This window comes from Hypanus sabinus, chromosome 9 (assembly GCF_030144855.1).
Source record: "Hypanus sabinus isolate sHypSab1 chromosome 9, sHypSab1.hap1, whole genome shotgun sequence".
Classification (NCBI taxonomy): domain Eukaryota; kingdom Metazoa; phylum Chordata; class Chondrichthyes; order Myliobatiformes; family Dasyatidae; genus Hypanus; species Hypanus sabinus.
The window spans coordinates 100,053,708-100,070,215 of NC_082714.1; the positions used below are offsets into that span (position 1 = coordinate 100,053,708).

The 16,508-nt window shown below is 39.4% G+C and overlaps 1 protein-coding gene across 1 annotated transcript in view; it reads left to right on the forward strand.

The window, feature by feature from the left end:
* The window catches only part of LOC132400103 (cadherin-22-like), an 845,421-nt gene that overhangs the window by 378,733 nt on the left and 450,180 nt on the right, over nt 1-16,508 (forward strand). The window contains exon 4 of the mRNA XM_059981179.1: nt 14,183-14,350. Coding sequence (XP_059837162.1) covers nt 14,183-14,350 — 168 coding nt within the window. The remainder of the gene's footprint in view (nt 1-14,182; nt 14,351-16,508) is intronic.

A 16,508-nucleotide genomic window follows, 5' to 3' on the forward strand; every position in this document is an offset into this window, starting at 1 on the left:
TTTTAAAAGTGGATAGGTGGTAGGGAGTTTGATTAACAAAGGTAACCCAAGACCCATGGTGAGGAATGTTCTTGGTATGGAAATGTGACAAGTAGAATTAGTACTGTTGGAGTCAGATAACAAGGTACAAAAACACAGGTTAGACTGACCTAAAGTCTTATTAGCATTTTGGTGGGGATTGTTAAAAGCTTGCAGCAAAGACAATGCAATAACACTGGACAACAAAGAGTTTGCTTCCTGAATACTTTTGGATGTATCTTATGGATTTTGGACTACTTACCATGAAAATCACCATGAAAAGTGCCTAGTCCACACCATTTGTTTTTGGAATTACCTTTATTTGTTAACTCAATTCATAATTCAAGTAAATTAAACTGTTGTCCACAATGTCAACTGAAAAGTTTTCTAACTTGTCCAGGCAAGCCAGGACATGATTTGGGCTGCCAGTATGAAACACAACAATGGTGTCTTTTTATTGATTCTTCAGTGTCAAGCCTGAAAACCTTGATGCTACACAAGGGCAATGTCCACCTTTCAATACCAATCGCTTCTGCAGTACACATCTGAGAAAACTACTGAAATTTGGAGGGCTTGCTGAAACACATAGTGCAACAACTACAAAGGGAACATCTGTGGTGATCTGAAAATAGTAGTGCTGCTACTTTTGCTGTCTCATTTGTGAATGGGACAGCCGTACTATAGAACATCTTTACATTAAAAAGAATTGATCAACCTGTAAGCACTTGCTTCCAGGACAGAAAAGTGTGCTACATACACTAAGCACCTGTAGACCAAACAAAAAGATATTTTTGCCTCGTCTTCATTTATGAGACGTGATTCATAAGTTTGTGGCATAAGGTAGAAGGAGTCAATTTTAGAAAACCTAGCACATTTTATTTTTCAACATAATCCCCTCCCACGTTTATACACTTAGTGCAGCAGTCGTGGAGCATACCGAACTTGGACCTCCAGAAAGTGCCTACAGCAGGGGTGATTGATAGGTTCGTGGCCTACGGTAGAAGGAGATGAGTTATTAACTTCAAACTTCCTGCATAATCACTCAAAGAGTTGAACTGCGTGTACATGTAATGAGAGCTGTATAACTCATCTGCTTCTACCTTAGGCCATCAACTTATCAATTACCCATCTTTGGACACTTTCTGGAGGTCCAAGATCCGTGTGCTCCATGACTGCCGGACTATGTGTGTAAATGTAGGTGGGACTATGTTGAAAAATAAATGTGCTAGGTAGTCAAAAATTGACTACTTCTAATTTAGGCCACGAACGTATCAATCACGCCTCGTAAAACTGGGGCTTAAGAAACATTTTGTGCAAGTGATGAACAAGGAAGGTGAAGAATTTCAATATTTGAGATGGTTCCCAAATAACAGATGCCAAGATTGAGGAAGGCATTCTTGTAGGTTCACAAATCAAACAGGACATCAGTGACAGGTACCTTGAAGAACGACTAGTGGGACTGGGGAAAATCACATGGAAGGCATTCAAGGATGTTGCTGAAAAAATCTTGTCAATTACCAAACTACACGCAGCTGGTTGACAACATTCTTTGAACATCGAAAACCAATAAGTGCAACATGTGACTAAAGATTCATTTTCTGCATTCTCATTTAGACATTTTCTCTGCAAATCCTGGCACTGACAGTGATGAGCATGGTGAAAGGACATGGCGGTCATGGAGAAATGGTGTCAGGGCAAATGGTATCAATCAATGCTGGCTGTTTACCGTTGGACACTTAAACAAAAACGCCTCAGTCACTGAGTACAAATGAAAATGCTCAACAAAGCTTTTTTAGCAAAGTGTAAGCAGTTTTAAGTAATTAAGCACATTATATTCAATCGAAGTCAATTTCTCATTTCTGAAAATTCCTACGTGATACAAATAGACTGTAATTATATTTGTCTTCTGAGGAAGCAACACTTACAAAAAATTTACTATTCAGTGTCATCAATCACGATTTGAATCTTCACATTGGTTCAGAATTGTAATTGGGAAAATAAAAGAATACTTCAGAGGATGAAGTCACTTTGGACAATTTTCTGGAACAAATTTAAGGAAAATATAACAAAGTTGACCAGTAATCACACAATTTAAAATCATTTATGAAAGCCAGTCACAATATGATGCACATGAGGGTGGCACAGAATAGACAAACTATAAAGCCAAAAATAAATAAAGCTAAGTGCATGGGTATGGGTGTACAGTTTATGGGGAAGGTAAATTGGGAAATTACATTCAACGCTTTCCAAGTAATGACAAGCATTTAGAAAAATATTGCAAAATCCTCAATAAATGCACACCCTATTGATAAATAAAAGTTCACAACAAAAACTATCCATGGGTAGCTAAGTATGTTGAGAATTGCATTAAATTAAATCAAGATTATGATGCATTTAATAGAGTGCTGTAATGGAAAAGTGTTAAATGAATAGATAGATCAGGAGTGATTAGGAAGCAGTAACTAACAGCCAAATGTTTTCCAGATTAGGAGACCACATGTAGGGTGTAATGTCTGCAAATTATGCGTACATGCTCCTTTTAGCAGACTTGACATGGGAAGACACAACATATACAACAGAAATGGAGAGTCTGAAAAGAATGGGAAATCTAAAGTGACTCACTTCACTCAAGAGAACTGGGAAGTTAAAGGAACTTACCTCGGAATCTGCAACAAAAAATCCTGAAAGAAGTGGTTGGAGGTATAGTCAATGTACTATAGTCATGAAAAATTCAATTGACCTTGGAACATCTAAGCAGATTATCAGAGAAAAAATGTAGTAATACAGATTAACAAAAGGAGAGGGAGAAAAAAATGATAGAATATAGACAAACAAGGGAAAATCTGCAGATACTGGAAATCCAGGCAACACATACAAAATGCTGAAGGAACTCAGCAGGCCAGGCAGCATCTATGGAAAAGAGTACAGTTGATGTTTTGGGCCAAGCCACTTCCTCAGCACTGGGAAAAAAAATGAGGATTTAGAGTAGAAAGTAGGGGGAGTGGAAGTCTATGGAAAAGAGTACAGTCGACGTTTTGGGCCAGTCCCAATGTGGGGTCGGCCATAAACGTCAACTGTACTCTTTTCCATGGAATATTGATAAGCCAGTCCAACATCTGCTTCTTGAAACACATTGGAATTTATCATCAAACATGTGATACATAGTATTCATTAAACCATAAAGCTGAGTCAACATGATTTCATTAAAGGGAAGGATGTTTGACAAACAAAAGTATTTGAAGCATATAACAGCATGATAGGTTAAGGCTTTAATATGTGTTTCCTGTTTTAAAGCATTTGGAAATTTATCACACTGGAGGCTTTCCCTATAAAAAAAAGGGCTCCTGTGATTAGATACTGCTTTAAGTAGAAAACAGTTAAAGGGCAGTAAACAGAGAACAGTATTAAGGAAATCATTTTCATTTTGTCACACTCTTACTTGTGGGTGCATCAAGGGCCATTTTTGGTCCCTTGTTCACAACTTATCTGAATTGTTAGAATAAGACTCCTGAAGAACTTCTTAAAGGGGTTGGCAAAGGGGTACCTTTTGGCCAGATCATCCATGTAGAGCTGAATCACTCCTGTGGAAAACACTGCCATGGAACATTGGAATATTTTTGTCACACCTGAGAGGACTGTCAGGTATAGCTGAAGGATGTTGACAGAGGTCCCACTTATTCATTTGTTTGTTCATTCTAACACCTGGAGAGAAACTTGAACCAGTGGCCAATTAACATGTCAGTGAGAGAGCAGGCTAAATATTACGTTTTGTTCTGCTGTCAGCTCTATGCATTGGTCAGGTGTCAGCCTGAACATGGTTAGATACGCATCAGGGTTACAGAGGGTGGGCTCACAAGCCAACTATTGCTGCTTTCTCTGTATTCACAACAGGATTCTAATCTCTTCTAATTCCATACAAATCCTACACCAGCTCTACAATTCTGTTAGAAGTCATGCCAAAAAACTTCCCAGCTGCTCACACCTGCACTCACTATATATAAAATGCATGCACTGAGGCAGTGTTTAATACCACATTTGCAGCACGTCCAGCGAATCAAACTAAGCCCCTTTGTTAAATCCACATTTGCACATTCAATTAGTGCATTGGCAAGCAATCACAGAATGTTAGAACTGGAATCCATGACCACAGACTTCTGATGTGAGCAATTTAACTGCTTTGTTACAGATCACAATTCGATTACTTTTGAACAGAAGAAAGAAGGCTTTCACAGAGCAACTTGGCTTGTGCAATATTAAAAACATGCTTAAACTCCCTACTACTTTTGCAATGCACTGGAAGTATGGGAGCTGCAATCTTAGCAAAGAAAGATCCTACAACTAGAGATATTGCAACGGCTGGTTAATCTGTTTTTGATAACAAATGTTAATTGCTTTATCACAAGACTACAGACCAGGTATTAGACAATAGGGTGAGTGTGTATGGGTTCCTGATGGTTGTTATGGACAGTGTGAGCTATAATAATGATACTTTAATGGAAAACTGATAGAAGAGGTAGGCTATGGTCCTCTACAGTCTCCTGTGGGAGAGAATTCCATGGGTTCACAGTCAATGAAAATACGTCTCCTCATCTCAGTTTTCAGTGTCTTACCTTGCATCTCAATATATGACTTCTGATCCCAGCATTCCCAACTTCCTCCTCCAAGCTAGAAGAAACATTCTATCTGTGTCCAGCCTGTCAAGCCCTGTAAGAATTATATGCACTTAATGAGATCCCATTTTATTTTAAACTCAAGAAGATGCTGGTTATCTCCATATGAAAGTCTCACTCTATAAATAGCTAAATCCAGACATCGATTATTCTTCCAATAAAACCATAGGATTTCAAAACTAGTATACATTATTGTCAATTCAAAATGAGATAGAATATCTAAAAAATGGAGGGTATGTGCTTCTGCACAGTGTGTGTGTGTGCGTAGTGATGAGTTATGTGTGGCACGTGTGTGTGTGAATGGAAACAAATGGATGCTATTGAGGTAATGTAAAGTTGTTAGTCTGGTTAACTATCCACTGAACTGCATCATCATTGACCCAAATTAAACATAACTGCCTTTTTTTTTGAACTAATCAGACATATACAGACACAGGGCACTATCTCACACTCCTTTCAGGAACCAACAAAGTTGATGGAATATTTCACTGAGAAATCCAATCATTGTCAGCACAGTCTTCAATTACAAAACCACAGAGATCATCTGACATTTGAGTTGTCTTTCAAAACTGATCAAGTCTAAATGTCACCAAGTTCACGAGCCTCTAAGCTGAAAGGTGCATTTGCTCAAATTCCAAAGCAGCCCTTTTCAATTAGAACAGCATCAGTGGATGGCAAGCTACAAGTGTAGGAACTAGAACATTAAGTGGACAGCTGAAAATGTGATGTGAGTTTGATGAGTTTAAGTTCATGTTACTCTGGAGAAACAAATACTTCATTCAGTTTAGACAGGGACCGATATCCTGCAGCAAATCACAAACATAAGAAAGTCTGCAGATGCTGGAAACACAAAGCAACACTCACAAAATGCTGAAGAAGCTCAGCAGGTCAGGCTGCATTTATGGAAATGATTAGAGGGTCAACTTTGTGGCAAAGACATTCCTTCAGGACTGAGCAGGAAGGGGGAAGGTGCCAGAATGGAAAGGTGGGGGAAGGTTACCTGGAAGGTGATAGGTGAAGCCAGGTGGGTGGGCAAGTCAAGGGTGTGCAAAGGAGGAATCTGATAGGAAGGGAGAGTGGACAATAGGAGAAAGGGAAGGAGGAGGAGACCCAGGGGAAGTATTAGGCAGGTAAGAAGAAGTAAATGGTCATGGGGAAGAAACAAAGCAAGGGGGATGGTAATTTGTTCACTAGAAGGAGAAATCAATATTCATGCCATCAGGTTGGAGGGTAAACAGATGGAATATAAGGCATTGCTTCTCCACCCTGAGGGTGGCCTCATCTTGTCAGAGTGGGAATGGGAATCGGAATTAAAATGTTTGGACACCAGGAAGTCTCACTTGTGGTGGAAGGAGTGGAAGTTCTCAACAAAGCGGTACCCTAATTTACAACTTCAGTATTAAATTCTGTAACAAATGATTACAGCAATAAATTGAATGTTAAACAACTACAAACAAAACATAAACAACTCACAAAATGCTGGTGAAACTCCGCAGATCAGGTAGCAACAATGGAAATGAATAAACAGTCAATGTTTCAGCCCGAGACCCTTCATCAGGTTGTGAAGCAATTGACCTGGTTTACATCTATATTACCCATACCCTGATCAAGAAAGACATAGTCATCCATTAGGAATTTGGGGAGATCTCTTATGTCAGCAAAGATTCCAGCAAATTTCAATTGGCTGTGGTGAGCATTCAGCCTGGTATGGAGCTGGAAATGCACAGGAGCGTTAAAGGCTCAGCCATCTCCATCACGGCATTGAGTACACCTTTCAAAGGCGATATATCAAGAAAGCAGAATCCATCATTAAGGACCCTCATCATGCCCTCTTCTCAGTACTACCATTAGAGTGGAGGTACAGGAGCCGGAAGAATCCATGAACCCAGGAACACCACCTTTTGCACTATTTATTTTTTTTTAATTGTACCTTACTGTGATTTATTGTGCCTGCTCTGGACTGCAGCCACAAATGAACCCATTTCACGACTATTGTCAGAGACAATAAATTTGATTTTGTTTCTGATTTTGATAATAGTGAGCATGAGCACATACATTCCTAATAAACAAAGCCCCCTCCACAATGTCCAGAAGCACAATGGCCAGTCAGTCAAGTACAGTTAGGAGTGTGGATGGTGTTGTAATGTTTGAATTTGTGGAAACTAATAGTTATACATGACAAGCTCCCACAAACCACAATGTGACAGTCACTGCATATTAGTTTAGTGATGGTGTCTAGGGGGAGAACTATTGAGCTAGGCAATGGAAATATCTTCCCAATTGTTTATCAGCGTGGTTTCATGCGATCTGCCAACACTAACTGTGTGTATACCTCACAAAAAATGCTTCCAATGTAGCATCACATTGACATAATACTTCAACTCACCACTCTTTACTCACAGACGGCAGGGGTTCGAGTTAATAACATTAACAGGCTTTGCAGTGTACTAATAATGGGTGTGGGGGTGGGGCCAGGGGAATGCTGGAGAGTTTATACCGAGTTTCTGAATCTGAAAGGAAAATTCCATGCTGTAGAATAGAATAGTGATTAGCTAAATATAACAGTTTGTGTCAGAAAGGACAAAGAATTTAATAATAGTAAGAGAGCACTAACAACAAAGATCACCAGGGAAACAGAATGAAATTAAACTTGTTGGTACTATATCTGAATGCACAAAAAGCGCAAAGGAGAGATGATTTAATGACACTTGTAGAGCTTGGGAATAGGTGAGGTTTGAACAGTAACTATAACTGAGATATCAGAATCAGGTTTATTACCACTGGCACGTGTCATGAAACTTGTTAATTTAGCAGCAGCAGTTCAATGAAATACATAATATTGAAGAAGAATGAATAAATAAATAAATAAATTATACATAGAACAAATAGATTAAAATTCATGCAAAAACAGAAATAGTACATATTTTAAAAATGAAGTAGTGTTCATGGGTTCAATGTCCATTTAGGAATCAGTTGGCAGAAGGAAAGAAACTGTTCCTGAACCGCTGTGTGTGTGCACCCTCAGGCTTCTGTACCTCCTACCTGATGTCTATAATCAGTATCATAGTTCTGCTAACAGTGGTTGTTGTTATAGCACCAATCTGCTAGATTTTCAATCTCCCTCCTATATGCTGATTCATCGCCTACAGTGGTATCATCAGCAAACTTGAATATGGCATGAGCTGTGCTTAATCTTTTAGCTACAGTATTAGTAATTAAATATTCCATGGTGCATATATCCTTAAAAATAGATAGGAAAATAGGAGAGCAAACACTGGTCCAGATTGTATTCCATGATGGAATCAGGGACAATGAAGCTAAGAAGTAAGAAAGAGAAGAAAAGAGTTGGTAGAAATAGCTTATTGCCTCTAGACCAATAACATTAGATGGAGTGCAACACCGTGAGTGATTTTACCAGGTAACACAGTTTGACTTGGGATCTTTAATCTTCATAGGCTAAACCAAAGTAACTAAAAATGTCACTGTGAAAAAAAAACTCATGAAATGTATCCATGACAGGTTTCAAGAAAAATCTAACAAAAAGCCTACTAATGATTGGTATTGTATGTTGTATATCAGCTACAAAATATAGCAGAGAAAATTAGTAAAAAAAATCCCTGAAAAAGGTTGATAATATGATAAAAATTCATTTTAAATGCAAAACTGATCTCATTAATATTAAAACTGAATTAAAGAAAGCCAATTACTGAAGTCTGTGCAAGTTGTTTGAAGTTTATTGAGAAATTATATTAAAAGATAAGATGGTAGTTAAGCAATGGAAAATATATTTTAAAGAAATAACTATTTTCAACATATCTACCTTCATTTGCTGAATAAAAAATAAAACTTTACTGCATGAACAGTACATCCCAGAATTAGCAAACAAGTGAAAACAAGTATAAAATTAAAAGGAATTTACATTTATTACAAGAAAGTGAGATTTAGTTGGTTTTGGGTGGATAATCTCATTGAAAAAAACACTAACATATGGTCCAGAAATAATCAATAGATAATAAACTATGAGAGTAATCTGAAAAGAAACATAACAAAAGTTGTATGAACTTCTACAACAAAGTAGAAAGAGACTAATCAAGTGTGTCCCAAAGAAGCAGGCAAAATAATTTATAATGGGAAAGAAGGATATAGCTAACCTATAAAGAACAATCCTGCATTGAGTTTCAAAAGCAAAAACTAAAAGAAAATTTTCAAAAATGTGGTCCAATGAGAATTAGGAACTGGTAAAGAAAATTTCCTGAAGAAATAGTGGACCAAAAGCTGACAGTGCTGTTCCAAATAACCTGCACTGCAGGTCTTGAAAGCAGGTGCCAATGGAGGCAGATGGAGCTGGTGCTGCTGAGGAAGTATCTATCTACGCACAGTAATAAAACAAACATAAAATCAGGATTTAATTTTAAAGGTGAGAGGTAATTAAATGTTGGAGAGGAAAGAGATTTAAATGTCCATCTGCATGAATCACAGGAAGTTAACATTTTAGTTTAGCACATTTTTTAGTTTAGTCATTTTTAGGGCTATGGAGTTAAAGCAGAAAGGTAAGGGGCCTAGAAATAGTTTGGCAGCAGGAAAACATTCTGAATAGTAAAAGACTTGCAAAGAAAAACTTTCACAGTGTTCAACCAAAGTATATTACAGTTATAAGCAGGGACAGTAAGGAAGGAGAGAACCAGCCTTGGATAACTGTAGAAATAAAAGAAAACAGCAAACTAAAAGCTCACAGACAAAATGATCAAGAGTGGTGGGAAACTGGAAGAGTGGGAAAACTTTAAAAAGCGTCTTGATCCAAGATGGCGGCAAGACGCAGCTTGCAGCGGCCACTCTGGAACTGATTATCTGTTATTTGTGAAGTGGGGTGCCGTGCACAATCATAATCAATTGAAAACGGATGTGGAAGTACGGAGAAACATCGGGAAATTCCAGAAAGACCTTCTTTGTTGCTGATGCTGCTGTGAGGTCCGGGACTCTGCTGGGAAGACCAGGCCCCCAGTCCTCGGGGTCACGTTGCCGATGGCCTTTGGCAGGGCTGTCTTAATATGCTCGGCAGAGGATGGTGCTCGGAGAAGCTGTGCTGGAGGGGATGATTGTCGTCGTTGTCGGCTCTGAGGTTCGACGGACTCAGAGTCCTTTCAACGGGCTCAGGTTGCTTTCAGTGTGTGCTGCATCTGCGAGGCTGAGTTGGGTGGCGCCTTGGAAGTCCATAGCGGGGGTATTCCCTTTGGCCGCCGGCGTGGGATGGCGAGTCTGTCGGGACCCTGGGGACTTGTGGAAACTGTGGTGTTTTCTTTTGAACTTACAGTCCTTTAACATCTTGGACTATTTTTACTGTGCCCAGAGTCTGTTTTTTTTTTATCAATTATGCTATTGTTTGCACTGTTGTAACTATGTGGTTTTGTGCAGGTCTTGTAGCTTTAGTTTTTGGTCTTGTTTGTCTGGTGGATTTGGAGCTCCTTTCCGGGGAACGCGCTAGACGGTAGCACAATATTAATACGCAGCAACCTCTCCAGACTCTGGATTGGGGATTGCCAAACGTTATGTGGATTTTCTGGTGTAGTCTGTTTTGTCATATGCTTTGGTGATATCATTCTGGGGAAATGTCTCATTTTTTAACCGCATTGCGTTTGTGGTTTCTAAATGACAGTAAACTGAACCTGAATCTGAATCTGAAAAGCAACAAAAAAATCAGTAAGCAAGCAATAGCAAAAGGGAAGCTAGATTATGAAAGTAAATACACAAAATGTAAAAAAAAACTGTAAAATTGTTTTACTAATATGGAATGGAAAAGGGAAGCTAAAGTTCCTTGGAAGATGGGAAAGGGGAGAAAAGGGAATTAATATTGGGTACTGTAGAAATGGCTGAGGCCTTGAACAACTATTTTGTGTCAGTCTGCACAGTGTAAGACACAGAAAACATACCAAAGATGGATGTTATGGATATAATGAGAGGTGAGGAACTCAACGCATCATTAAAGAGGTCATTTTGAGCAAACTAGTGGCCCTAAAATTACAAAGTAGATAAATCCCCTGGTCCTGTTGGAATGCATCCCAGGGTTTTGAAATGAATGGTAAAAGTTATAGCAGATGTGGTTCTGATAATTTAGCAAAATTCTCTGGTCTCTGGACAGGTTCAAGTGGATTGAAAGACAGTGAATGTCACGCCACTGTTTAAAAAAGAATGTAGGCAAAACTATAAGCCATTTTTCTCAATGTCTGCAGTTGGGGAAATGCCTGAAGCTAACATTGCATAAGAACTAGTAAGCCATCTGGATAGAAGTGGTTCTATCTGACAGACACAGCATGAAGTTATGAAGGGCAGGTCCTGTTTGACAAACCTGCTGGTGTTCTTTGAGGATATAATGACTTTAGTGGATAGAAGGAAACAGATGGATGTTGTATACTTGGATTTCTGCATAAACACATCCATAAGGATGCAATAAGTTAGGGGTAATGTATTAGAAAATATAGAGGTTTAGTTAACTAATGAAAGACAGAGAATAGAGGTAAATGAGAGTTTCTCTGGTTAGCAGTCAGTGGTGAGCAGAGTGGTGCAACTGTTCACAATATGTGTTAACAATTTGGAAGAGTGAACCAAATGTACTGTATCTAAGTTTGCTGATGACACTAAAATGATTGGAAAAGTAAATTGTACAGAGTGTACAGAGGGATATGGATAGGTTAAGTGAGTATGCAAGGGTCTGGCAGACTTTTGGAAGGAAAAATCGAAAAACAGATTATTATTTAAATTATCATCAGCTTCTATGAAGGCTCCACCTTCCTCCCACCCCACCTTCCCTGAACACCCAACCCTCCTCTCTCCTCAGACATTACCAACACACTTCATCCCTCTGATCCCAGGTCTCATCTGGGTAGTCTTCACAATTCCCTCTGACCTTCCCCTCTCTGAGGCCGAACGTTCTGTTCTCAGTAAGGGCTTCATCTTTGCCCCCTGCACCCACACCTCAGTGAGTTTCGCACCTGCCAACAACCTGATTGTTCAGTTTCTCCGCACTTCCCATTTCTATCCCCTATCCAAGATCCATAAACCTGACTGTCCATTGTTTCTGTCTGCTCCTGCCCCAATGAACTTGTGTCTGCAGACTTCGACTCTGTTTTATCCCCTTGATTTAGCCCCTTCCTACCTATGTCCATGACACCTCACATGCTCTTGATCTTTTCAATGACTTTATGCTCACTGGCCCCGAGCATCTCATTTACATTAAGCGTGTCCAGTCCCTATACGCTTCCATCCCCCATCTTGAGGACCTGAAAGCTCTCCACTTCTTTCTGGACACCAGAACCAACCACCACCACTCTCTGTCTGAAGGAACTGGTCCTCATCCTCAATAATTCCTCTTTCGGCTCCTCCCATTTCCTTCAAACCAAAGGTGTAGCCATGGGAACTCGCATGGGTCCCAGCAATGTGTGCCTTTTGGTTGGCTAGTGTAAGAGTACATGTTCCAAGCCTGCACCAGCATCACTCACCAGACCTTCAAACATCACATTGATGACTCCATTGGAGCTGCTTCCTGCACCCATACGGTGCTCATTGATTTCACCAACTTTGCCATCAACTCCCACCCTTCCCTCAAATTTACGGTCCATTTCCGTCACTTCTCTCCCCTTTCTCAATCTCTGGATAATGTCCATCTACTGATATTTCTATAGGAAGAGATCTTACAAAAACATAAAACTAGGAAAGGAATATATAAGACAGAGGCAGGAAAATTATGTGCATTGGCAGATGAGATAACAACTAGGGTACAAAAGATTCAGGGGAATAGATTTAGGATGTACGTTAGAAAAAAAACAGTTTTGCCCAGAGAGTAGTGCATCTGTGGATTTTTTTTTTCATGGAAGTAATTGAGGGTACCATACTAAATATATTTAAGACGCAATTATACAGACTTTTTCAAAGCAGGGGAATTACGGATGTTGGGAAAAGGCCCGTAAGTGGTACTGAATTCGCAGCCAGATCAGCCATGACCTTACTGAATGACAGAGCAGGCTCTAATGGCTGACCCTTCTTCCCACTTCTTATGTTTCAGTGAGCTTATAACTTTATCAACTTCTGTTAACTCTCCCCCCAATTTCCATTGCTCCAGAGAAAGTAACACTGGTCTGTCCAAATTCTCCTTATAGCATCTGCCCTCTATTCCTGGCAGCACCAGAATAAACCTCTTCTGCACACTTGCTGAAGCCTTCACATCATTCATTTAATGTGCTGACCAAAACTGAATGCAATACTCCAGATGTAATATTCCTAAACCACATTTTATAAAGCTGCAACATATCTTCCTGACTCTTGAACTCATTGCCTCATCCAACAAAGGCTAGCATGCCATATGCACTCTTAACCAAGCTCGTTGTGACAGCTCTTGACTGCAATTGTGTTCTGTGTCATCTGCCATGACAGTAAAATGCCACAGAATTAGGACCCACTGAGCATGACCAGCTGGCTCCATGCTTTATCACATTTGCTACATGGAAGACAGAAAAGAAAATTCACAGACTTAGCTAGATATGTGACCAGTCCCCAGTTTAATTTACAAAAAGTTTTGAAACACTTCAGTGTGACCAAGGATCTTCAAACTGTACATTAACCATTTCTCTTTCGACAGATGCTGCCTGGCTGGTTGTTTCAAATGTCATGGGGAGAACTTGATAAGAATGGAACAACATCCCCTGTAATTTAAAAGAATAAGAAATGAATAATTTAAAAGAATTGATAGTTTTTAATTAGCTTTTATCTAATGATACTCTAAATTAAATCTATCAATGGTGAGGCAGGCTTGAAGGTCCAAGTGACTACTCCTGCCCCTGTTTATCTATGTTCTTTAATGTATGAAAGAAAGCTGTAGCACAGGTTTCATTATGCTATGTTTAATGTGTTCTGCCTTTGCAGTGTGTAAAGTTCAATGGTCTAGAAATCTTATGTGGCCATTTCTGTAACATGGCAAGAAAAAGTCTTCAACAAATCTGTGTAGATAGCATGCTGTTTATTGTCACAGTCTGCCTGAGGGAAAAACCACTGGAACACCCTGGTATCATTACACTGACTCCACAGACATTTGTGGAACATCACCAAACCATGTGAAGATTGGCAGTGTTTGCAAAATAATTGGGTTCAAGTTTGGCAAATGAACAAGGCAGATTTTTTTTCTGATTTGAATATCCGGAACATAAGGTTTGCTCCACACTGCTCTCAGGTTGCCTTGATTTTGAACCCATGAGTTTTAAAAGATGTTCATCTGAATGTGTTAGACAGATTTTCTGCCCGTTCCTGCTGCTTTGTATTGTACATGAGAAGTTCTTATGCGATTCTACCAGAATAATATGACAACCAAGTGATAATGAAGGTGTAATGTCATTGCTCAGAATGTTGACTGCTGCTATATTGTGCAAAATGATTCTTATTAATGGAAGAATGATGATGGTTCCAAGCAGATAACTTAACTTTTCACTCTTTCTGTATGCTTTATTCAGGAGTGATCCGAACTGCCGTCGCCAACCTGGACCGTGAGAAGAAGGATCATTATGTCTTGGTAATCCAAGCGAAAGACATGGCAGGGCAGCTGGGTGGATTGTCTGGCTCAACTACTGTAACCATCACCATCACAGACATCAATGATAACCCTCCGCGATTCAACCAGAGTAAGACATTGTTTTTTTTTTTCGGAGAGGTGAAAGGCTGCACAGAGAACTTACTTCCACCAAACCAACAATTGTTCTCGGTTCTGTTCTTCCCTCACATGTAAATTTCTCTCCGTATGTATGATAGACATTGATTAATCATAGCCATCTGTACCACGATACAGAAAAATCCTTTCTTTGTGTATCATTCAGACACATCATAGAGGTCATAAAAAATAAAACAGAATGTAGAATGTAGTGTTGCAGCTACAGAGAAAGGGCACTGCAGGAAAACAAATAAAGTGCAAGGGTCATGATGAGATAGATTGGTGCTTACAAGGTCCATTCAAGAGTCTGGTAACAACAGGGTAGAAGTTGTCCTTGAGTCTGTTAGTACATTTTCTCAAACTTGAGTATCTCTTTCCTAATCCGAGAGGGGTAAAAAGAGAATGTCCAGGTGGGACTGTCCTTGATTATTTTGGCTGCTTTCCTGAGAGAGGAAGAGTTGTGGGTGGAGTCAATGGAGAGGGGGCTAATTTGTGTGGTGGACCAGACAATTCCCTACAGTACCTTATGGTCTTCACCAGAGCAGATGGAATACTAAGTGGAATGCAACATTTTCTATGGTGCATCTGTAAAATTGATAAGGATCAAATTTCCTTAGACTACTGAGGAAGTAGAGGTGCTGGTTTGCTGCCTTGGTTATAGCGTTCACTTGACTGGACCAGAACAAATTGGTGATTTCTGAGTCTGAGGCCTTCGTCCATCTGTGTTGACCATGGGAATTGCATCCTAGCTATCTACGTATAGAAGTCTATCTTATATTGGCAGTAAAATACAGAGAGACCAAGCTGTTGCCCATGTAGCAAGCTCCCCCTCTCCACGCATCTGATGAACACAAAGGAATGGCAGAGACTAATACAGTTTGGCACCAGCAGTGTTGCAGGAGCTGCCAGTCAGCATTGAACTCAGAGGGACTGCCTTAGGGACTCCAGCTCCGGACTTTTCCCTCAGGGTTTACTTCTGAAGCTTCCCCATGAGTAGGCCTAGCCACAAGACAGTGGAGTTTCCCTTTCCTGGATAAGCTGCCAACCACAGTTGATGAGTCCCATAGATGAAATGGTGATATTTACAGCATGGAATCTGAAACTCCCAGCATCTCCACCTCAGCACCATTGATACAGAGTGGGAGATGTGTCTGCTATCACCTTTCATGAAGACGCTGACAAAAACCTTCATATTGCTGACATTGAAGGGAAAGTTGTTAACTTGACACCTTGCTACTAGACTGTCTCCTTGCTTACTCCATCTCACCTTTCTTTGAGAACTAGCCCAAATAGAAAATGTAACCTTGGACTGTCAGAAAGCTTTTCATATTGAATGAATGCAGTCACAGTGTCTGTACCAGTCCTGCTGGAGTGCTTTCAAGTGGATCTATTTCTAACATACCATTATAAGACCGTATATTGCTATGACAAACTGTTATTCTATTTACAATATATTGAGAGATACGGTACCATTTTTACATAATAGTCTCTGTACAAACGGCAGAGTATCTCACAATAGTGTATCATAGACTCCATGCAGAAATCATTGTAGCTTTTGCAGTACTTGGCCTGTCACTGACAAAAGAAAAACACAATGTAAGCCTTGGATCTAACTCTGGAAGTATAATTTTGAAATAGAGCTCTTGGACTAAAAAGACATAGCTTTTCACTAGCGCGTTCATAGTAGCACTGCAATTTTTCTTGACAGCTGCATAAAACAAAGAGTGTTGGAAATATTCTACTGATCAGGTGGCTTTTGTGGAGACAGAAGCAAAATTTATGCTTTAAATTAACAGCCTCACAGCATTTGCTATGCAGTAGGATGCAAATCTTCTTCATTTAGAACTTTCCTTCTCTCTGCTTGACCACCTATGTGTTTATAGGATTTTCTTTTTTCTATCATAGATCGAGTTCATATTTAACCAATGATTATGCTTCTTTCTTGGAAATCAGTTTAAAAATTGTCCTACACAGAATGAATATCAGCTGTCGGGTTTCGATCATATAGAATGAGGTCAGTTTTATAGTTGACATAACAATTCTTGAAGCTGCAATATATTTATTTTCTCACTTACTCTAACTAAACCAAATCTTGCAAACAAATTAATGTCAAAACATACATTTAAATAAAA